Raw genomic sequence first — 23,205 nt, forward strand, 5'->3', positions numbered from 1 at the left:
CAGGGGGGTCAAATTGACCCCCACCCCCCACCCGAGCGAATGGTATCTAGCCGGCCACCCGGGCGCGTGTTAAGTGATGTCTTGGTTGTAAACCCCGTGCATATGGACAGTACCCTGTAACTACCATGCAGTAAATGAATATACTGTGTGATTGAGGCTATGCTTGCTCTATCTACCTGTAGTTTAGCGAGGGTAATGCTTTTAGTAAAGACTCGCCGCACTCCAGCGACCGGTACGTGGTATCTTTTTCAGACCGGTTTCAGTCTTCACCATTCACGATATTTATCGTAACGCATGACACAGTCAAATCAATGGCTCGTTATACCCGATGGAAATCGAGACCGGGATTTTTGTGGCGGAAGCAGTGCCTCAATCCTCAAGGTCCCAACAGCAGTGTCTAGGCTGCTGGGTATTCTTGCCACACGTGAAAATGTTCAAATTATGAAATAAGCGATTTTGTCAGGTAGACGATGATTTTCCATGAAAGCATTCAAGTGTTCTTTTTTCAGCGATGCTAATCACATTCAACTGCAGTTGAACCTTGAAAAATGCAAATAATTGGGCATGTTCTCGTGTTCCTGTTATGAAATGTTTTCATGGTATTGTGATATAAGCTTACATACTTTCGCACGTATTTCAGTAGTTTGTGTTGCCCTTTCCTAAGAATTCCAATCCATCCGACTGGATGAGGTGAGAGCTTATGTAACATCATAACGCCAGGAGAACGTATCATTAGGGGAGCATAAGAGCATACCCAAATATACGTATTTAATTAAAGGGCCGAGTGTGGGTGAGTATGGCTCGCTTTAGTACACAAAAAAAAACACGAATTGATTTCTGCGGAAATGGTTACTGGTCAGTAATATTTAACGGCTCTGTAATCGTGTCACTTCGCATATGACACCAATAGCCTAGTAGACTGGGGAACCACAGCGCTCCGTTTCCAAAAGGCCACTTTTTCCAGTTATTGCATAACGCCGCTTAATAATCGGGGACCAAAATATCCGTGCGCTGCTCCGCAAATTACTGCTGCCAGTAACCTAGAAAAGTCTGCAGCCACGCAACAGTTTTCTCCACACTTGTTTGGTAACGCGTCGCTCTCCACCAGTCCGCCCCGCCCTCCGACGCGCGTCGTACGGCCAGGTCCGCCCTCGGGCAGCTGCCGGGAAGGCTCGGCGCTGCCCGGCCCCGCTGGGAGCTCGGCTGGCGCGGCACCGTCTGCCGCCGGCGGCGTTAGCATGCGCCAGATTACGGCGCGGTCATTGTGCGACTTTATGGGCAGCCCGATGCCGAGCCAGCGCACCGTTTGAATGCAGGAGGCTGTAGGCACGGATCGCCGCCGGGTGTTCGGTACGGGCGCCACGGGCGCGGCGGCGTCCGCGGCGGGCGTGAACGGCTCGGATACGGCGTCAGGAACTGTCTGCATTAGGTCGCGTCGCGATAGCTGGCCATTGGCAGTGGCGCTTCGTGGCGGGGATGCGCCAAATGCGGCCTGTTATCATGCCGTCTCTGACGTGCCCCAAACGGCGGCATGTTCTCTAGTCACGTCCCGCCGTTCAGTATCGCTGGCGCTGTTTAATACAGTAGCCCGCTTAAGCTCCAGACATTATAAGGCGCCCCCCGGTGACGTTTTGTGGCCGGCAGCAGTATTGCTGCAACGTCACGTTATGGGTTCTCTGCCTGCCAAGCACTGCTTGCCGTACTTGGTGCCATGCTTTTAAATCCACAGTGTCCTAACGTCGTCTTGTTGCAGGCTACGGCCGCGTCCAATGCCACTAAGACCGCTTCAAAAACCGGCTCCAAAATATCCACCACCAAATCCCCCTCCAACGCAGCCGCCGGCAAGACCCCGTCTAACGCATCCACCGCCAAGACCCCTTCGATGACGTCCACCAAGAAAACTTCCTCCATCGCGTCCTCGAAGAAAGCCCCCTCCACCGTATCCGCGACGAAAACCCCCTCCAATGCGTCGACTAAGAAGACACCTTCCATCATGGGCGCCGCCTCCAATGTGCCTATCTCTAAAACGGCGTCCAATGTGGAGGCCAAGCCACCGACGCCTGCCGAGGGGGCCTCCCGGACGGGCATCTTGTTTGACTCTGCCAAAGGAGAGACCGCCCTGGTGACCAAGGGCTTTAAGACGCTCGTCAGGAAGCTGAAGGGCACTTGGAAGATAAGCAGGTGGGCGTCCCCAGCCATTCTCGGGAGCCGGGTGTCTCCCGCTTGGGATGCCCGCGGATTTCAAGCGAATAACTGTCGTTTCGTTATAGCGCGGTCGATGGGCAGCGTCGTGGAGCATAGCCAACATTTGGCAGGCAGGTCCAGCTGTTTTCCACTTCGTTCTCGTGATTTTTGCCTTAGTTTTCTGTGTTCAAGAATGTTCCTTATATGAAAGTTATCTACTTGCGACATTCTTCGCGTTTGTAGCGGTGGCTGCTTCAGTTTTGATAGCTGTCCACGCATCATACGAACTCAGCCTTAATCTGTAAATCATGTCGTTATCGCCCGGATGTGTTAGACAATTCACGCCAGTCAGAAGCACCGCGAGGACAAACACACATGTTTCATTTGTTTCAGCAACAAGGAGGAACTGTTTGCCGAGGTGCTAGCGGAGACGAGGGTGCTCGTCATCCCGGGCCCACGGGCCAAGTTCAGCGCCGAGGAAATCCAGGTCTGGTGGCGTGCGTTGAGCTGAATCGAAAGTGCTGAAGCCTAGGAGCACAAAGGAGTAGAAGATCCAAGTAGAATATCTGAACATTATTGATCCTTCCGTCAAATTGATTCGAGAATACTGCTTTTTACTTCGCACCGTCCTTGTCTTTCGTCTTGGATAGCGCATTTGAAATGAGCCCAAAGGAATAAGTCCAAGGCTACTCCTCTTGAGGATCAGGAAATGTTATTTGAGCTGTGTGTAGACACATTCGGGTTGGTTTTGCAGTGCTGCAGTGTTACAATCCGGTTATCCCGGTTTAACACGTTAGATAAAGGGCATACATTCCATTTGTGGGATGTCTCATGCACTATGGACCGCTACGGGATGTTGGGCCTTGAAGGTTTAACAACCCATGGCTGGTATGGTTGATCATCGTCAGGTACTATGAAGAATCATGTCACCTTGTCAGACACCGTACAACCATCCTAGCGAGTTTGATATGTCGCTGCTGGGTCTCCGTGCGACACCATGTCGCCGGACCGGACCCCACCAGGTGGGGCGTCACGTCGCGTGTGGGTCAGCTGCAGAAGGTGGCTGATGCATCTACATACCACTAGGCGTCATCTTGACACTGTGCCGGTGGCGCGTCGCCAGATGCTGAAGCGGTACGTGGAGGAGGGCGGCAGCCTGTTGGTGATGCTGGGCGAGGGCGGCGAGAAGCGCAACGACACCAACATCAACTACCTGCTGGAGGAGTACGGCATGAGCATCAACAGCGGTGAGAGCTGGGCTGGGGGAGAGCGGCGGCGAGGCGGGTCGGCCGGGCGCCGCTCGTCACCGGCCACACGGCCGCTCCGGGGCAGCTGGAGGCGTGGGCCGATCACCGCGGCAAGACTGTCGGGATGGTGCTGGCGACCGTGTAACGGCTGAGATGGTGTGATTAACATGAAATGGACCTCTGAGATAGCCCATGTGAAGTGAATCACTGCGCCGTAGCTGACGGCGTGAAGCGCCACGGGGCCGTTCGACGGATCATCGCTGGACGCGGTGTGAAGTGAACGACTTTTGTCCGACAGAGGGATATCATATGGATATTGTCATATAACGATTTGGTCGTGCATTCCTCAGTGGTATTAGAGGCGCGTATTGATTCGCACAAGCACATCACCGGGCTAGCGGTGATGTAACAGCTCCGTCCTGGCCCGATCCCAGACGCTGTGGTGCGCACCCAGTACTACAAGTACTTCCACCCGAAGGAGTGCTACATCTCCAACGGCATCATGAATCGCGCGCTCGGCCAGATGGCAGGCAAGACGACGCCCGGCATCGGCATGGACGACGACGGCAACAACCCACAGTGCGTCCCGTGGGCGGGCGGTCCAGCCGACTAGCACACGATCACTCGCGAATCGCACTGTGTTGGGACCGGCGAGCAATGTTGCGCCGGAAGTATTTCTCAGAGTCCTGTTCGCTTTCTTTATTGAACAGAGCATTTGCATATTGATGCTTGCAGAAGAGTTGCATCTCAGCAGCAGTGGACGTCCATGCTGTATGGGTTGGGCCGTGGTTCTCCCCACTGGTAGTCGAATCGATAGTGTGACCCGGAGCTCGGCCTCCCTCCGACGAGAGTCCTGCCCGCCCCGTCCTGACACCGGCGTCGGCTGTGTCGCAGGGCTCTGGTGTTCCTTTATCCGTTCGGTGCATCCATCAACGTGGCCAAGCCGGCTACCCCGCTGCTCTCCACGGGCAGCGTAGCCTTCCCCAGCAACAGACCGGTACTGCGCCTCCAGGACGCCCCCCGCCCTGTGCCGTCCAGCTTCCGTACTCAGATCCCCCCCCCTCCCCCCGTACTTCTGTGTCGTGCCCAGCTCTCCTCCGGGCACTCTTCTTCCGTCCTCTGTTCTGACTGTTCTCTACCACCTAGGCCACACACTCATCCATTGGCGACAGAGCGTTTGGTCCAATGCCCGTTTTAGGACCATATCGGTACGGGGATTCGCTGCCGTCCTCCCCGTTCCGGCCCCTTCAATCCTTTCCCTGTGCCCGGTCGGTTGGCTGCACTCTCGCGCGATGACGTCGTCATCCCTGCACAAAGACCGGACGCACGGATCGCTAGCTCACCGCGTGATTTTGAATGTTGCGGCCGTGAGTTCCCCGTCATTCTGCGTTCCTCTTCCCATCACCCTGCGTTCTTCTCCCCATATCACTCTGCGTTTCTCTCCCCGTCGCACTGCGTTTCTCTCCCAATCGCTCTGCGTTCCTCTCTCCGTCGCCCGTTCGTCATCACCGCGCTATGCTGCGCTCCCAGATCTGCGGCCTCTACCAGAACGAGGTGGGCGGCAAGATCATTGCGCTGGGGTCGGTGGCCATGCTCACCGACCAGTACCTGGAAAAGGAGGAAAACATGAAGGTCAAGGACGTGCTGTTCGACATCCTCTGTCTGCCGGATATGGTGTCACTCAACAAGATCGACGCCGGTAATCCGGAGGTGAGGCGCGGCACGTGCTGGTGGCAGCGGCCGCCTCCGACAACAGGGGAGCAAAGGACTGTAGAGGCCAGTGCTGACGGGGTGGGGCGGTAGAGAAGCACAGGGGGGGGGGGGGGTGGAAGAAACGCGCGGGCGGTAGAAGCCGGCATTGACACCGAAGGGGCCGCGCGCGCGGTAGAGACCGGTGCCGCGCCGGGCAAAGATGTGTGGTGCGGGTGGCGGCCTCTCCAGCCACGCTAGCACAGTGCGGTGGAGGGGTCAGTTCGAGTCTTCTCCAAACGGTGCCAGTTCTAGATGGGCTTGAATGGCGTGTACCTGAGTAGGATCGCATGTAATACATAGACATTGCATTAGAGGGTGGGAGCGAATGGTCTATGACGCGCAATACACTTCAGTGGCATGCACATGATGTGGCGCTGCGGTAGCATCGTGGTATGACTGATATCGTATCAGGCTTCAGGTGCTGGACTAAAAGCAAGGGTAGACCATTAGTCTCGGCTGTGACGACGCCATCATGGTCCATGCCGTCACCGTGTTAGCAGAGATTGCAGCCCCGAGCGAGACCTGGCTGACTGGGCCGCCTCTACCGTCGCCAGATAAACGACTACAACCTGATTCCGGCGATCGGCATCCTGGCCGAGCGGCCTCGCGTCTGCCTGCAGGAGTCGGACAGCGTGCCGACCGACCTCAGCAAGCTGTTCGACACGCAGGTGTACTCCATCAATACTCGGCTGGTGCCGCAGGTGAGTCGCCCGCCGGTCGGCCTGACCCCCGGCGGACCTCCGGACGCTGCCGGACTCTGGGGGCTAAGGGGCAGGGCGGCGGACTCTGGAGGCTCGGGGGCGGCGCGGCGGACCTCCGGACGCTGCCAGACCCTGGAGACTCAAGGACGGGGCAGCGGACTCTGGAGGCTCTGGGCGGCGCGGCAGACCTCTGAACGCTGTGGGACTCCGGAGGCTCAGGGACGGGGGAGAGGGTGGGGGGGGGGGGGCGGACCTCTGAAGGCTCAGAGGTGGCGCGGCGGACTCTGAACGCTGTCGGACTCCGGAGGCTCAGGGACGGGGGTGAGGATGGGGGGGGGGGGGACCTCTGAAGGCTCAGCGGTGGCGCGACGGACCCTGGAGACTCGGGGGCAGGCGGCAAACCTCCGGTCGCTGCTGGGCCTCGGAGGCTCGGGGGGCGGGGCGGCCGACCTGAGACCGGTACGTCCTGGGCGCGGTCCACGTCGTGCGCCTAGTTTTGGCCTTCCTGCTAAGGGGCCGTTACGCTGATGACCGACAGGGCGGTGGACATTGTGACGTAATGTAACGTACCGTGTCGCACTCCATGGTGCATTTGAGCAGGCCCGCCGTGGGTTTTACTCACGTAGAATAAGTTTCTGGGAGAGTAGAAGTTTCTGGTGCAAATGTCACTGCTTATCTTGGGGTGGATGAAATACGAAACACACTGGGCTACCTTTCGAAGTTGTTCATAACTGGTACGTCCTTGACATGGTGTGCCTCTTACTGCAGATCCCCGTCCCAGTGAAGTACTCATACATTATGGTGTGGACCGCCTCTCGGACTAGCCACCCGTCTTCCAGTCCCGGGGGCCGGTATAGCTCTAGTTTGGCACGCTCATGTCGGGGGCTGTGCTGTTCCTGCCGCCATTGACCCAGTGACAAGCTGACGTCAGTTTGTTCCTGTCTCCCGTTGGACTGGTTTTGGCCATTCTGTGTCTCCACTGTGGGCGTGATTACTGCCGGTTAGCATGACACGATTGCGTAACGTCACGTCCCTTGGTATCAGCAGCGTTTCGCTGGTGTTGGGCGGTTTCTGCGATCGCCGTAGCTTCCTGCCACGTTATCGTGGTGGGCCGATCACGGCAGTGACGTCACCGCCGGTGCCGTTCCAGGCCCTGGACCTGTACAAGAGCATGGGCATCGACCACGAGCAACTGAAGCTGATCACGCCGCAGTTTGAGATGCCCATGCCACCGCTGCAGCCGGCCGTGAGTTCCTCGGCCACCCCAGACCTAGCGGGCGCGGCACACGCTCGCTGCGGCAGGGGTTTGTTCACGATTTGACGTCACACGCCGGCGTTTGGGCTCGATGTCGCGTCATGACGTCACACGCCGGCGTTTGGGCTCGATGTCGCGTCGTGACGTCACACGCCGGCGTTTGGGCTCGATGTCGCGTCATGACGTCACACGCTGGCGTTTGGGCTCGATGTCGCGTCATGACGTCACACGCTGGCGTTTGGGCTCGATGTCGCGTCATGACGTCACACGCTGGCGTTTGGGCTCGATGTCGCGTCATGACGTCACACGCCGGCGTTTGGGCTCGATGGCGCGTCATGACGTCACACGCCGGCGTTTGGGCTCGATGTCGCGTCATGACGTCACACGCCGGCGTTTGGGCTCGATGTCGCGTCATGACGTCACACGCCGGCGTTTGGGCTCGATGTCGCGTCATGACGTCACACGCCGGCGTTTGGGCTCGGTGTCGCGTCGTGACGTCACGCCATGACGCCGTGAAGACGTCGTACGCCCCGATGTGGTTGACTGCCTGCCGAATGCACGCGTCGTCGGGCAGTGAGTGTATGTGGCGTGGTACGCCCGCTCCGCCTGAGCGCGCACCCTCTCGTGAGCTGCTGCCTCCGGTGCTCGCGACGCCCCGGCGGAGCGGCCGCCGCCCAGCGCCGGTGTCTCCGGCGGCGGTGGCGACCCGCGGCTCGGCGTGCTGGGCGGCGGTCCTCCCGCGTACGAGCTCGGTATAACGGCCGCCTCTCCGCCGTCGGCTCACACACGGACCGGTGCGACGTCAGAGCCCGGGTGGCTGTACTGACCTGGTTGTGGCGTTAGATATCGCAGTGCTCTTCGCCAGCTGACAGTCGTGGTGTGACCTGGCGTCAGATTTTCCCGCCGTCGTTCCGTGACCTGGACCACCCGCCGCTGGAGCTGATCGACCTGGACGAGGCGTTCAGCGATAACAAGGCTCGCCTGGCGCAAGCGGCCAACAAGAGCGGCGACAGTGACATCGAGTTCTTCATCACAGAGTGCGGCGATGTCCTGGGTGAGCGCTCCTGCGCCGTCTTCAGAGGGGCTGTGTATATTGGAGGAGACGCTGTTCTATTGCGAGGCTACAGATCAAGAATATATTCGTTTTTCTGTAAGGAGGGAATTTGGCAAACTGCGCTTTAGGAGCTGGATGGGTATTGCCATGCGCGGTATCCACACCACTCGAAACTCTTGGGTGATCCGCGGTCTTTCCGTACTAGTGACCTTTCATGTTGTGGATTTATTTCAAGTGCAAGCAGCGAGTGGCACTGAGTTCAGAGTGCGTGTGGAGCGTGGCTTGCTGTGTGCCTTGAAGCGAACGTCAGTCAGGCCGAATAGTGGGCCCGCCTCGGGGCTTGCTCACGCTGCCGTGGAATGAGGAGTCTGGCATCTCTGCTCAAAGTCCACGGGGGTGGCGCAATTATTGTGCAACTTTAAGTTGTGAACAAGTCAGCTTCAGTCCAGCGATATGTCCGTAAAAGTGCGCGATAATGGTGCCCGTGGCTCGCCCAAACGTGGTCAATGAATTTACGCACACCTCACAGTGACGGGTGGGGAATGCTGGGAAAACTGTGTTGCAAATACGCCGGAACGGCCGATGATAAAAGATTTGGGTCAGGCGGGTCTCAGCAGGTGGTGAGGTGACCTATGCCTCACTTATCGTACCGTGCACACCGGCGGACATGAGACCGAGTCGGCAGCGGCCGGCGCCGGCGCGGCGCGGCGCGTAGGGCGTCCCTCTGACGGTGGCGCCGCTCGTCGGCCGTTTCAGGCATCACCTCGCGGCTGCCGCCCGAGGCGCGCTCGGCCCGACACATCCTGGAGCACGTGCTTTTCCAGCTGGCCGACTACCGCAAGCTGAATCAGGTGAGGGGGGCACCGTGCCTCGCCCCCGATCGTGTCAACGCACGCCAGAATCGCGGCCGAGGGGGGGGGGGGCATGACCAACGCTCGAGTGCCGTAGTGTTCCATGTTAACTGGCTGCATTGGCGCCGTCGCTGCAGCAAGAGACCGTGACGCCGTGATGGGTGAAAGACTTACGGGCGTCACGAAACAGTAGGTGCGCACATCCACGCATCGATAATGCCAGTATTCTAAGCGTCAAAGGCTGCATGTTGAGCGTGGCGCCGTCCTACCTGGCCGCCCACAGCCGGGTGACGCTGAGTACCGGGGACCGCCGCCGCCCCTGTCGGGCGCGGCACCGCCTCCAGCGGGGCAGGAGGTGCCGCAGGGGGACGAGGCGCCGCCGGAAGACGAGGCGCCACCGGAGGATGAGGCGCCACAGGACAAAGCACCGTCGGAGGACGAGGTACCAGCAGCGGAAGAGGCGGCCGAGTAACACCCCGACGGGAGCACCCGGGAGCTTCGGTCGGGCCGCGCCTAGCGCCCACCAGCCCGCCCGCGGTGACCCGGTATCCGCGGATCTGATCCGGTTCGCGTCCGCTCCGCCACGCGCGGTCCGCCGGATCGCGTGCTCCCGCCGTGGACACCGCGGCGCGCGAGCACACCCCGGACATCTGTTATGGTGGACAGCTGAGCAGGGCCCGCTTCGAAAGCCGCTCCTCTCAGACCTCGTTCAGGGCGACCCGAAGCCGTGGAGCGGGGACCGCACTGGATGTTGTCTGAGCCAGGCTCTCCGGACGCCCAGTGCCTCTAGCCGGTTGTTTCAACCTGGACGAGGAGTCACGCCAGCAGCCTACGCCAGACAGCGGGCCTGCTTCCGGTGTGACACTCCCGCGCGGAGCGGCAGCCCCGTTCAGACCACGAGTTGTAACGTACCGCGCCTTCCACAGGCGTGGCATCGCAGAATGGCGTGCGCTGCAGTTTTACTCGGTGTTGTTCTTGTCTTATGTATTTCTGTAGGCCGTTCGCAGCTGACTGACGCCGCGTTGAGAACAACTAATAAAAGCGTTCTCCGCTGACGCCTTCGCTGGCAGTGCCCTGGTGATCCGATACTGATGCCACCCCTGCAGCGTTTCCCCGCCTGCATCACGTGACGAGCACGCAGCTGCCCTAGCAGCGTGGGTGTTTCGTCAGAGCCTGTTTCTACTTGCTGGAACCAGAACGGCAAAGAGGAAGAAACAGATGCTGAGCGAGATCGTGAGCTTTTGCCCAGGTGAGGCGGGCAGGATCACTTCAATTAGCTTTCAGAGAGACAAAGGTAATCACACCATGTATCAAACAAAACAACACACGTACACATCGCTGCAACCAACCGACCACAGAGCGAAAGTAGATTCCACATCTGAGACGCGGTCGTCACGGCAACGGGACGGGTAAGACGTCGGGACCGCTGACACCGAGGTGACCCGTGCCACTGAGATGGTGGACAAGCCAAGAGCGCCCGAGCCAGAGGGAGTGTGGCGCTGGCAGACTGCTGTGCCGGGCCAGGCGAGGCCGCGGCACCGGCCCGAGCACACGCGATGCCAGCCCGCAGGGGACCGCCGCCCGCGCCGCCGATCCCCACCCGGGGCGACACGTCGGGCCGCCCTGAAGCCGCAGTGACAAGCCCATACGTGCAGTGCCCCTAGCCGCGGATCAGGCGGGACCGCGTCCGTTCCTCGACACGACCAAGCCGGGGCTGGCAGCCGCACACGCCGCTCGCCGCCGCCATCACGCCCCTGGAATCACCGCCTCACGCGCTCCCCGCGCCTGGAGGTGACGGTCTCTGGTGCAGCTGAGAGTCGCACCAGAGGAGCCGCCGAGCTCCGGCACCGCCGGCCCCGACCCTCCGCGGCCGGCTAAACACGTCCGCACCGCTGGCTGGCTATCACATGAAGTCGTCCGAGTCGTTGCCGGCGTCCATGTTGGAGGTCATGTTGGCCGACTGCATCAGGGAGTCGTAGCTCCTGTCGGCGAGGGGGATCAGCGGGCGGCGGGCATGTGACCGCACGAATCACAGCTTGACTGGCAGCCACTGATCACTTTTCTACACAGGCTTCCAATATTCCTGAGAAGAAGTCTTAAGTTAGGTTCTGTCCGTAAATGTCACCGATCCATAGTATTAAACGCAGCACATGTTTGCGAACAACTATCGTTATAATTACAACTACAGTTCATCGCCAATTGCGTCCGTTCGCAGCATTGTTCTTGAATCGCCACGTTTCAGTCATCATAGACTAAGTTCAGGCTCCGGCAACAGGCCAAGCAAGGTCGACAGCATTCAAAACACATGCACAATATAAAGGCAGGTTTTCATATGCACATATCGACACGATAATCGAAGCGACAACCCGTGACTTACCTCAGCTTGGCCTCCTCCTCCCTCTTCTTCTCCAGCACCTTTTCGATCTCCTGCTGCTTCTTGAACTCGGCCTTCTTCTCGTTCCGCTCCCGCCTGTCGCGCTCCTCGCGCTCGAACCGGAAGTCCGGCTTCTCCTCCCTCTTCGTCTTGTTCAGCCGGTTGACGATCTCGTTGATGCGCTTCTCCAGACGGATCTTGTACACCTGCCGGGACAAGTCGCCGCGTCAACAGCTTCAAGTGTTGTTCGCAGACAACTGTCGTTCCAAGATACGGCCCTACTCGGATGAAGGGACAACACAATAAAATGGTGGCGACAACCACCACCAGCTTGAAGACATATGCCGTGAACGAGTGGCGTGCACGACGCGGGCCGTCAGCGATCTGAAGCGTTATTCCCGGTCCAGCTGAAATTGAAATCCAAAAGTTTGGTACCGAATGACGTGTTTAATAGAATAACCGCATGACAGATTACATAGCTAATCGTTACGTTCCACCGGTGAGAGGGAAGGCGTTATTCTTAATTATTGAGTTTTAAGGGTGCGTCAACTGTATTGGTTATTTGCACCCCACGAAGGCCCCCAAACGGAAACCAACGCCTACTAAGGAAATCTTTTGATCGGTTTTAAGCGAGAAATGCCACTGGGTGTTCCGTTTTTTTTATCATTATGAGGCCCGAGTTCTTCCGCTGGCAGTAATCCAACCCTGGCATACCAAGAGGTACCGGTTAGAAGCCGTCATTGATCAAGATTATTGTGCCGTCAACACCCGATGGCTCAATCTGTCCTCATTGTCACGAGAGAAGAATGTTAAGCAAAAATCTAAATTGAGGCGTGAATACAAAAAAAAAATCCTCCGAAACTGTGAGGTTTCAAACCTTATGTTCTGCTCACGCCTGCCGAGCCCTAGCAATACACGAACGAATGTTTGCTTGATAACGTCGTCCAATCAGTGCCTCCCATAATATTACGATCCATTATTGACAGCATAACGACTGCAAGCTCAATGCCTTTGATCAGTCCCAGTATCCGCCTCAGTATGGAGACAATAATAATCTCATCAACTGCATGCGTCGCTAAATGGCCCTGCTATTCCCATTATTAAGCGTAGACCAGACCCGCTTCAAATGTGCTACAAGCACGCCAAAACCAAAGCCGTTTGCGTTAGAGAATGGCGTTGGACGGCTCCCCATACCAAACATCGCAGACCGCCCGCTGCGCGTCCCGTCCCGTGTCTGTAGCAGGTGGAAGAGAGCATGCAACCAGACAATTCATCTTCGTAGGAGCGACGGATCGCTGAAGCACCGGGCATGTCCCCACCCCCATCCCACACTTGCATTTCATTCATCTGCTCCCCACGGCGGCCGACCGGACTGACTTCTTGATCAGATGTCAATACATTGGGTTTGGGAGATATCCAGATATAGTACTTCCATCCGCCAATGGTGCGCGCCCAAAGCCAGATGCCCAGACCAAGTCCGGTTGGGCACAGTGTCACTACTGGATGGACACAGAACGCCACGCGGATGCAGACGTTCGCCCATCCAGACTGTAACTCACCTCCTTGTCCTTGAAGAAGCTGACCTGACCCGGCTCCATGCCTGGCGTTTTCTTCAGGTTGGACCACATGGTGTAGATGACGTCCACATTGTTCATCTTGTTGCCCGTGATGCTGTTGGCCTTGCACAACTGGGCGCAGTCTTCGATGGTCGCCTTTGGAATGGTTTCGATTGTTTCACCCTGAAAGCGGTAGGGTCGGCTAAAACACAGAGCGAGGTCGCAGAAACTGTTCCAAACACGCCACCTCCCGACCATAAAACACACGCATGGGATTGCACATGGTCGCGATCGTAACAACACATCAATCAGATTGGCACATCCACTCCTAGACACCTGACGCGCTGCCACTCCCTGCTTCAGTGTCCGGACCACCGGCGTTCCCCTCGCGTAAGGCGCGGACCGGGATCGCACTGGTGCCCCGTGCCCCCAGCAGCAGCCCCGTTCGGCGCTCACCGGCTTGAGGCGCAGGTAGACGTGGGCCGAGGAGACCTTGTCGACATGAAACCACACGTCCTCCGGCCAACCCCAGCGGATCAGCTCCTCATCTGGAGAGGGTGCGTCACAGGTCACAGGTCAGGTCAAAGGTTATCAGTCACGTTATATGATGCAGTCGCATCACAGATCGGTAGTTGGGTCAAGGTCAAAACGTGGGGTACAAGTCAGCAGTCGGAACACAGGTTATCAGCCAAGTAGTAGGTCACGGGTCAGGTCCAAAGTAATTAGTCACATTATATGATGCAGTCGCATCACAGGTCAGTAGCTGGGTCAACTTCAGAAGCTAGGGTACATGTCAACATGTCAACAAAAATCAGGACACAGGTAACCAGACAATTGGCACGTGTCACCAGCCCGGCCAGGTCACCAGCCAGGCCAGGCCACCAGCCGGGTCAGGTCACTGATCCAGGCATAGGTGTCCCGCGAGGTCAGAGGTTATCAGCCGGTTCGTAGGTCAGAAACCGAGTCGAAGTCATCAGACTGTCACAGATCAGCTGGGTTGCACGGTCCCCAGCTGGGTCGCAGGTCACTGGTCCAGTCACGAGCGGCCAACCCGGATCCAGTGGTGATCCCGCACAGATCACTCGCCCGAGTGGCGACTCGATGACCCTGATGGCTATCCGCGATCCGTGCGTAACAAGATACACACATACATGCATAACGTAACAGCAAATCGCCTCGAACAGCTGAGAAAAAACAGCAGATACCTGAGAAAACCCTACGGTATGCGGAAACAAGTCCTTCGCAAGCTGACTGACAAATAATTAGACGCGTCAAACACACCAAAAAAAAATAATAAATCGCGAACGTCACACACGTTCCATAAATTTGGCATACGCATGCGTCCATACTTTCGTACTTACTCTCATACTTGTCAAATCCCATAAACAGCGTGGTTGGAGGGTCCGACACTGCAACAGAGAATAGCTCCATGTGAAAAGCGCCAGTGAGGACCCGTAGAAATATTTGACTGCGTTACTTAGACACCAAAATATCTCATATGTTATAGGACCAACATTCCCAGGTTTATATATCCGCAGACGGCTACTATAACATAATCACTTGTAGGAAAATCAATCACAATGAATGTTACGTACGACTCAACAAACGTTTAACGTAACCACACTTTCAACGGGCACCGCTATCGAATTGCTGTCCGCAGTTTCACACGGACTCCCGCCGTCGTTATTTTGTATTTCGAAGAGTTATGAGCGGCATCCGGTGCCAACGCGGCGGAACGTACGCAACGGGCCAGTGCGTCACGTCGCGCTGAAGTGTCTGAACGTACGTGACGGGCCAGTGTGTCACGTCGCGCTGAAGTGTCTGAGCGTACATGACGGGCCAGTGTGTCACGTCGCGCTGAAGTGTCTGAACGTACGTGACGGGCCAGTGTGTCACGTCGCGCTGAAGTGTCTGAACGTACGTGACGGGCCAGTGTGTCACGTCGCGCTGAAGTGTCTGAACGTACGTGACGGGCCAGTGTGTCACGTCGCGCTGAAGTGTCTGAACGTACGTGACGGGCCAGTGTGTCACGTCGCGCTGAAGTGTCTGAAGATTCAGTGGGCAGTACTTTGCCTGCGGTTATGATGAGTTCTCAAAACATGACGTGCCATGAGACTGCACCATTCAACGACGGACAAAGCTTATGAGGCAATTTCTCTACACTCAAGTCTTACATTAAACCCACGAGCATCTAAGGTAGGCGGACTCGCTAGCCATGTGACCCTGCATAATTCAGTTGCATCTCCAGATGTACAGCCATATCTGGTAGTCAAGAAACTAACCAAGGCAAGTCACGACCTGACGTTATCACTAATATGACGTGCAGCACAAACCTGGACTAACACATATACATCCTCTGGTCTCCAACAAACGTGGACAAGTTACAGCACACAATTCCGAGACAATGGAAGAAACATAGAAAAACAGCCCCATAACACACCGGATGATGAATGAGTAAAAGGGAACTCGCTGGGGAAAATAACTGCAACCAAATCGTGTTAAGTGCATTGCAGCCGGGCAATATCGGTCAAAGGTACTGTTGAAGATAAAGCTGACGATGACAATGATTTTAAAGGAAAAAATACCTACAATTTCAGTTGAGTTAGTGAACAATTTGAGTTCACTATCACTGAAGCATATGGGCAGCACTCCACTCTTCATATTCACCATTATGAAGAGGGGGAAAAGTTGTGACAACTCAACATTTCAGGTAGATTTGGCCATATGCATATTAATACGAACGCACATCTACTACCCTGTGTAACGGAAGAAACGACTCGCAGCACAGCATTCCTACTTTTGAAACACACGCACTACCACGCACCACCTTTACCACGCACACGCACACATTTGGAATAGGGCACACTAGTGTGGTGTGGCATTTTCACATTTCAGTACCATTTGATGTAAAGTAGTAGACCATGATTTGCTCTTGTTATGCCGATTCTTCACACTTGCTCCAGCAAGGCAAATCCCGTCACAAACAAGTGACTTCTTGAAATGTTGGCAACGGCATCAACACATCTTAACACACCTGAGGTAGTCAGAAAAAATGGTTATAACTTAAATGGCCAAGGTTTTTACATCACCAAGCACATTAAAGGGTGCATTCCACACTTGTATGGGGTCTTTAACTGAAATAGCCACCTTGGGGTTTCTTTCATGCAGTTCACAGCCCTACCCGTCTTAAGACCTAAACGCTTCTCGCTCCTGAGCTACACGCCCGCAAGAAGTGCACACCATCTCGGAGAGACTAATTCAAGGTGGTTCACGCATCCACGCCACAATAATGTCATCCAAATCCTGTCATTTGATTGGCCATGTGCAAATCAATGCAAAAATATAACTAATGACTCACTTCATATATCTGGCGTTCTTGAGCACGATTTCCAGACATAACAGCCGTCAATTGACTCTTGATCAATGTTGTGCAGGTTATGATAACGTAATCAAATGATGATGCAATCAGGAGCATATATACTTAACAGAGAAACTGTACCACCTAGAGCAGTGTTTTCCACTTAAAAGTATGCCAATGGTTATGAGCGGGCTAATTCCACCATGTCTGAAGCTTGCTTTAATAGCTTCAAAATCTGGAACATTTTCTTTGGACACCACCAGCCCCCAGCACCCTGATGGGGGAGGGGGGGGGGGGCTTTGTCACTTAAATGCCCCATCTGACAGGACTTGTTGCTGTCCTTTGTTGTGTGGGCGTGGGTGCTTTAAAGGATGCCAATGGCTGACTACCTTGTGGCCACAACCATGGTTTTAAATTTATGACATATATTTGTCACCCAAAATATGGTGACTGCAAGAAAAAAGCAAAAAAAAAAACCTTACTCAAGCACACATGATAAAACACCAGAATGCTGTGTAGGTTGAGTAATGTACTATCCTCATGTGATACAAATGCCCAAGCAAAATGCGGGCATGAGTAGATCATGCCCAAGGGGTACAGGTGCACCTTGGGCATTGGGGTATGTCCTTACAAGAAAGCATGTGCTCTTGAGTCCCATGCATGCGTGAAATATGCAGCCTTCAGAGCGCATCTTTCTCTAACCCAATTCAAACATGGCATGAAGGTGTGTGCACAGCCACCACAACACTTTATGTCATGTAAGGGTATCTGATGGGGTTGGTATGACACACAGGGTTGAACAAGGCTGACCCACTTGTTGGCACCAGTTTTACATGGCTTTGTGAAGGTCTGTGCAGCACAACTGGCACAAGCCAAAGAAACTAGTACTCACTTGACAGGGTTAGTGCCAGGGCATCAAAGTGCATTCCACAGTCTGACATAATACTGACCTTCAATCAAAGGTGTGAGCAAAATATTTTCATACACAGGAATTGGCACACCACAACATATCTACTAACAGTAATATGGGACCTTGCCTCCAAGGTATTGAACTGGCATTTAGAACTGCCCGGAGTTCTTGTCTCTTTTTTGTTAGAGCAAGTGCTCCTTATTTATATTGGGTGTTGAACTGAAAAAGTGACCTTAAATACCATTCAGTACAGTTCACACCTCTGGTCTTCAAAGACATAAAACCCTCTAGTTTCTACTCCACATTCCTGCAAAAATGTGCAGACCATTTCAAGGCTACCCACACATCCAAGACACCATAACTGGTTCAAACTGTGTTTTTCCTAAGTCATTTTCATGGATTCTTGTTACCTTGGCCCAGTACATTTTTATGGTTCTTGATGCTGCTTGATGCGCAGTAATGTTGTGACCGTGCGCAGTAGTGGCGCCAGTGTCGCAGATGATGTGTGTGCGTGCGGAGCTCAGGAGCTCACTATCGTAATTATAAAAAAATTTGGAGGTAAGAGCATGAATCTACCTGTTTTGTGATTACTTATGATATGTCCTGCCTTAACACGACGCATGGTGTACAATGATTTTTTCTAACGTTAGGTAGGAAAGTACACCCTGACCGTTAAAGCCTATTAAATCCCAATGTTGATAAATCCATCCAAGCCTGCACATACCACTTCACTGTTAACAAGCCCCTCACCCCATAAGTTACAATAACTTCTCCCTGAATTCTTTGTCCATATCAGCATTCCCAGTGCTGGAAAGCTGGACATTTCCTGGTATAATGTGTACCAGGTGATTTTGTACCCCAGGATCGTGACTAGGTAAAATGAACTATTTTGTGCTCCATCAGGATGCAATAGGAACAGGTTTTGGAAAAACTCATTTTACCTCTTTGTGTCCGGACGAAATAAAACCAGAAGGTGCAACGGCTTGAGACTTGCTGCTCCAATCAGGAGCTATGTATTGATATCTGTAGGAGCACAAATCTTGCACCCAACAGACTAAGATGCCCAATAGCAAGCAGCCTGTGTTGCTACTTGAGCATATGATAAACCACGTATGGAAATGTGAAAAATAAAGTGTGAATGTTGAATGGAATCGCCTTTGAACAATGCCGGGAAATGAGAAACGAGTACCAGAATCGCACCAGTCTGTAGATTAGCAAAGCTCTCACTTCCGGTGCCCTACGCATACCAACTCAGACTTGAACATGACCTAACCTACCATTGGCAACGAACCGCATTAATTGCCAAGGATGCAACACACATTCGCAGAAAACCGTTCGCCCCACCACCTACCACAGACTGCCGCCTACCCACGCGCCCCCCACTGCGTCATGGCAATGCAAAGGTCATCACTCGCAATTCAGCGTCGGAAACGTCTCAACTATTCAGCGGCTTGCGCCCGCCTCCCAGCTCAGGTTGGAGGTTGAACATAGCAAAACTCTCCAATTGGTTTTAGTGATTCGCCTTCTCGTGACTGATTTGTCAAGGGCATAAATATTCTCCTCGCGCTCATGCCGTGAACAGATTGGTGTATCTTTGGAGGGAAGCTGTATAGAGATGGCCATCACGATTATAACGGACTTATTTGTACTCATCCAGAACCGCCATGTGGTTGGATTTTTGGCCACTTGCTGGTATCCGGAGCACAAAAATGCTACGGCAGCTGGGGATTTCAACCAAGTTAAATGTGTCACTTAAGGATATGAAATTAAAGCTGGTAATTCAGGCTTTACAAAAATACTCTTTTTAGTAAAAAAACATTGCTATAAATAGCCAAAAAACTGTTCGTAGACAGCAATCTAACTCCGGCAAAAACACCAGGACACCAGAGTAACACGAACCCATAACTTAGTTCCGGCAAATTAAGGAGAGAGGTTTATTGGGACAAAAACATCAATAAATTGTGACATAAGTTATCATATTTGCAATGATATTGGTTAATCGCATAAAATCATCAAAATAATCATCAAAGTCCATAAATACCTTGCAATATCTGCCGGAGTCAGCGAAGTGACTGACTCCGGTCCCTTTTTGCCGGCGTACACCGGTCTGTCAGGCATTGTACTTGCGCAGGCTGGGTGAATCGGCTAAGATTGCTGCCTGTCTCTATTGTTCGGGTGGGACGTGCAGGGCTTCGTGTGCTGACCGGGAGTGGGAAGGCGGAGGGCATGAATGTTTAGCTGTTTTTAAAACCAGCTAGCTGGTGGAGCGTGAGTAGCGTGACCGTGGTGGAACATGAGTAGGTGGCCATCTGTGGCATGTTCATTTGCATTCCTTGTGTACCATTTTTGTCTGGCTGTGCCCGTACCGTGTGCGTGTACGTATCGTACTCACCCTCCGTCTTGGAGGGTGTATAAGCCCAGTGCGTAGTCACCCCTCCATTTTGGAGTGTATAAACCTGATGCGTAATTATCCTCCGTTTTGGAGGGTGTATACACAGAGCCTTTCATAAATCGCAAACCAATGTATGTGTACATGTGTTTCATAGTAGAGTATGAGACTGTGTGGTTTCAGTTTGCCAAGTTTAATACTGATGTTTATTTCATTTAAAGTGCATTTACATGAATTCCTGTAAATGAAAAGTGGCGCTTTTGTTGAGTGCCACTCATTGTACTATTACCTCTCAAAGATAACCTAAATAAAGCTGTAATGACCCACAGTACTTGGATAATTTTGTACTCCACTAGAAAATTTGTACTCGGTGACCAGGAAATTTTTTTTTCGAATTTCCAGCACTGAGCGCTCCAGTGACATTTCTAGTCACACCTTTACAGCGCAGCAATCTCAAGTTGCACTGTTTCCATTTCCCCGTCGGGACCAGCTGCTCACATGGCACCGACTTTATCTTCAATCTGAGATCCAATTGGAGATCTGTTTCCCCGATTGCAATTCCTGCAACCACCAAAGCATTCAACAGATAGGCAAAAGGCAGTAATTACAACGTTGCCGAGAACCTCCAAGCACTGAACCCGGGCGATCAAGACAATGACTTGGACCTCCCGAATCACGCCTGCAATCATACGTCCGTCAATCTAGCGGCAGATTGATATCCAACTGCCAGTTGGATATTCCGGGGCGTCACGATCGCCTCACGTCCGTCAATCTAGCAGCAGATTGATATCCAACTGACAGTTGGATATTCTGAGGCGTCACGATCGCCCCAAAATTTGGTGTGCACGACTTTCTTGACACGCTGATTCCGAAAATCAGGGCCTTTGGGGTGGGATTTTGCGTAATTTTCAAGATATATAACGCGTAACATCCCAATGTGATATTGGGGGCGTCTCGATTACCTCCAAAAGTGGTGTGCAGGGCCTTCTCAACACGCTGATTCCGAAAAGTACTGCCTTTGGGGTGGGATTTTGCGTAATTTCCGAATTATACGACGCGTAACAACCCAGTTGGATATAGCGGGGCGTCTCGATTGCCTCCAGACTTAGTGTGGAGCGCCTCCTCTGCACGCTGATTTCGAAAAGCATTGACATTGTGGTAGAATTTTAGCGTAACATTGGATTAAAATGGCGTAGAATGTGACAGTTTTATATTGCTACCTTACTGGCAGTGAAGCAGCTGGATATTAATGTTGTCAAAGTAGATGTTTCTCCTTACTTGCCCACGAGCATGCTGCTCTTCTTTTAAAATTTGTTAAGGATGAGGAAGTGCAGTACCGTGGGTTGTAGGAATGTGTTGGTATTACTTGTAATGAACAACGGCATTTTTATACATGGAATTGTACGGGGCAATCTGATTTTTTGACACTGTTGGACGGACAGCTGATCCGTTCTCGTGCTTTCGATTGGAATTTGAACAATCGTTCCCGGAAAAACGTCTGGTCAGGAAATATCATCTCACCATTACACAAATGCAAAGTGATCGTTCTCGCTGCCGCTGCTTTTGATTCTTATAACAGTACTCAAGCGAATCCGTGGGTCCGTGAAAAGCCGACTACTTTGCGATTTGAATCAAGTTTAAATTTTGTTTTCTGCAATTTGTGCACATGCGAAGTGTATTTTACGTTACAAACAACATCCTAGAAAAGTTTGACTTCATTACATTTTCGGCATGTGGAAATGACCATACGACACAAGCTTGAATATTACCTAGGCACATCGGATCTCACAATAAATTAGTTTTAAGACGCCATTTTGAAGGCTACCATCACTTGCTTCTTTCGCGCATACAATTCTTGTTATTCTTGGCGTCACACACGCCGCGCTCCTGCCAGGTTTGATGCACCGTGGCACGCTTATCCTGCCACACATATTCGCCGCTAGCCAGCCAGTCATCTCGCATGACGGCCATCACAGGAGTACGAACGCACGACGGGCAATGTCAGTAAAAACGGAGGAAGAGAATCATCAACGGTATATGGCTGCAGCCCCAGTTCGTTTCCATTCCCAGTCTAATCCACTGCGTGAAGCAGTGCGGGCAACAAAATCGATCAGTGACGCGTGAGGACGAGGCTGGTTGCCGTCAGCACCTAGGTAAGGACAGGGTCGGTGGCAACTAGCGCCCGGCGCCGCACGTCGTGTGCAGTCTCATGCTTCGGCATGCAGCCGGCTATCAGCTGCTCGGGCCCTCCGGCCACCGGTGTGTCGCCACCGCCGTCCGGCCGACTCGCGTAGTGCAGCGTCTCCACCACGATTCGCAGCAGCGGGCTGATGTGGCCGGCCAGCAAGATGGGCAAGGCGTGCACAAGGAGCATGCGATGCTTCACCAGCGACACCAGCGTCCTTGAGAGATAAGACAGACGGTGACATCACCCAAATCTTCAGGCTCCAGCGGTGAAGCATTGGTGTCGTCACAAGCGACATCTTGTCAGTTTTTGGTCTGGACAAACAACGGCAGTGACTACCGTCGTACTATTACTCCACCACCTTAAAGGTCAGGAACGAAACAAAGCTGACAAGAATGCTACAGCCATACCACCATGCTAATGATATCACATACCACACGGTTATCACTCACATATCGCGAACTGACCTCCAGTGAACTGATACGGACAGGCCCAAACGCGGGGGCTGGGGGAAAAAAACTCGGAAATTCCAGGGCACATCCAAAGCACATTGAAGCCTGGCTTCCCCAGCACGCATCTACCAACTATGCATATGTCTATCCCCTCCAGTGAATATAATATCAACTTATGCACCAGTAAGCTCGTCTACATTCAAAACTAGACCCACAAAGATCAATCGCGTTTTCACCCTGAAAAGAGAAGGCAGAGAAGGCACATGTCAGCTCGCCTGATCCCGTGTTGTCTCGCGGCCTCTGGAAAATGTTAGTCTCCGAGCCGTCGTGGTCGGCTGCCGCCGTGGCCAGCAGCTGGCCGAACACCACCAGCTCTACCATCAGCACGCGCGTCAGCAGAATCATGTGAACCAGCATCACCATGGGGAACGGCTTGCCAGGCGCCTGCGCCCTCGGCACGGCCGGTGCCAGACCCGGGATCGGGCTGACAGCTGTGAACACGACAGTGCCCGTCAGAACAGTGATCGGTGCAGGCGTCGCGACGAGACGGTCTTCAACGACATCGAGTCTTACAAAACATCGCCTGTTACAATACATAACTTATTAGCCGGCCAGGCCACCAAAACGTGAAATATTATCATTTTGTACCATTTGCATTGCGCCGTAACATCAGCTAAAAATAGATAATTATGCAAACATCACCACGTGGTACGCACATCGTGTTGAACGCATCTAAATTGAGACCAAAGCTTAGCAGAATTCTGCAGCATGAAGACCGCATACAACAGCGTAGCGAAAGACATCGAATTAATTCAGCAAGTGACACAACCACTCTTACGTGTCACTAGTGAGCGATATCTTAGCAAGATATAACCATATTAAATATTCGGTAGACACCTGATAGCAGCCACAGCAAGCTTGGAACAGTTCAAATTGC

The 23,205-nt window shown here is 53.5% G+C and overlaps 2 protein-coding genes across 10 annotated transcripts in view; one reads left to right on the forward strand and one right to left on the reverse strand.

Annotated features, from left to right (window-relative positions):
- Positions 1–10,247, forward strand: part of LOC119089418 (intraflagellar transport protein 52 homolog) — a 12,610-nt gene extending 2,363 nt beyond the window's left edge. For 4 of the 6 annotated variants that reach the window (XM_037212093.1, XM_037212092.1, XM_037212095.1 and 1 more), the window contains exons 3-13: positions 1,754–2,181; positions 2,578–2,671; positions 3,308–3,431; positions 3,866–4,010; positions 4,326–4,428; positions 4,962–5,141; positions 5,738–5,884; positions 7,035–7,130; positions 8,034–8,193; positions 8,950–9,044; positions 9,328–10,247. In XM_037212093.1, the coding sequence (XP_037067988.1) occupies positions 1,754–2,181; positions 2,578–2,671; positions 3,308–3,431; positions 3,866–4,010; positions 4,326–4,428; positions 4,962–5,141; positions 5,738–5,884; positions 7,035–7,130; positions 8,034–8,193; positions 8,950–9,044; positions 9,328–9,516 (1,761 nt within the window). In that variant the 3' untranslated portion in view covers positions 9,517–10,247. Of the gene's footprint in view, positions 1–1,244; positions 2,182–2,577; positions 2,672–3,307; positions 3,432–3,865; positions 4,011–4,325; positions 4,429–4,961; positions 5,142–5,737; positions 5,885–7,034; positions 7,131–8,033; positions 8,194–8,949; positions 9,045–9,327 lie in introns of those variants that run through there. The other 2 variants (XM_037212091.1, XM_037212096.1) reach the window with 2 other exon arrangements.
- Positions 10,248–10,337: 90 nt separating this feature from the next.
- On the reverse strand, positions 10,338–18,680 carry LOC119089419 (coiled-coil domain-containing protein 25). Of its 4 annotated transcripts, none has more exons than XM_037212097.1 (7): positions 18,594–18,680; positions 15,873–16,008; positions 14,336–14,383; positions 13,431–13,522; positions 12,978–13,157; positions 11,422–11,624; positions 10,338–11,026 (listed from the first exon to the last, which is right to left on the reverse strand). In XM_037212097.1, the coding sequence occupies exons 2-7, from the start codon at positions 15,895–15,897 to the stop codon at positions 10,948–10,950; spliced, it is 627 nt and encodes a 208-aa protein (XP_037067992.1). In that variant the 5' UTR covers positions 15,898–16,008; positions 18,594–18,680; the 3' UTR covers positions 10,338–10,947. The 4 variants fall into 4 exon arrangements, with proteins under 4 accessions (XP_037067992.1, XP_037067995.1, XP_037067994.1 ...); XM_037212100.1 differs by lacking the exon at positions 18,594–18,680 and adding an exon at positions 18,562–18,580; XM_037212099.1 differs by lacking the exon at positions 18,594–18,680 and adding an exon at positions 18,520–18,579.
- Positions 18,681–23,205: the final 4,525 nt, after the last annotated feature.

The sequence above is a fragment of the Pollicipes pollicipes genome, unplaced genomic scaffold (assembly GCF_011947565.3).
Source record: "Pollicipes pollicipes isolate AB1234 unplaced genomic scaffold, Ppol_2.1 Scaffold_3087;HRSCAF=3621_pilon_pilon_pilon, whole genome shotgun sequence".
Taxonomy (NCBI): domain Eukaryota; kingdom Metazoa; phylum Arthropoda; class Thecostraca; order Pollicipedomorpha; family Pollicipedidae; genus Pollicipes; species Pollicipes pollicipes.

What these genes read in the sequence shown, in the direction of transcription:
- LOC119089419 (XM_037212097.1), bottom strand. Translation starts at nt 15,897, where the DNA reads ATGGTCTACTACTTTACATCAAATG. An exon ending in CTACTACTTTACATCAAATG is followed by an intron (nt 14,384 to 15,872) that starts GTACTGAAATGT and finishes TCTCTGTTGCAG; the next exon opens with TGTCGGACCCTCCAACCACG. An exon ending in GAGGAGGAGGCCAAGCTGAG is followed by an intron (nt 11,027 to 11,421) that starts GTAAGTCACGGG and finishes CCTCGCCGACAG; the next exon opens with GAGCTACGACTCCCTGATGC.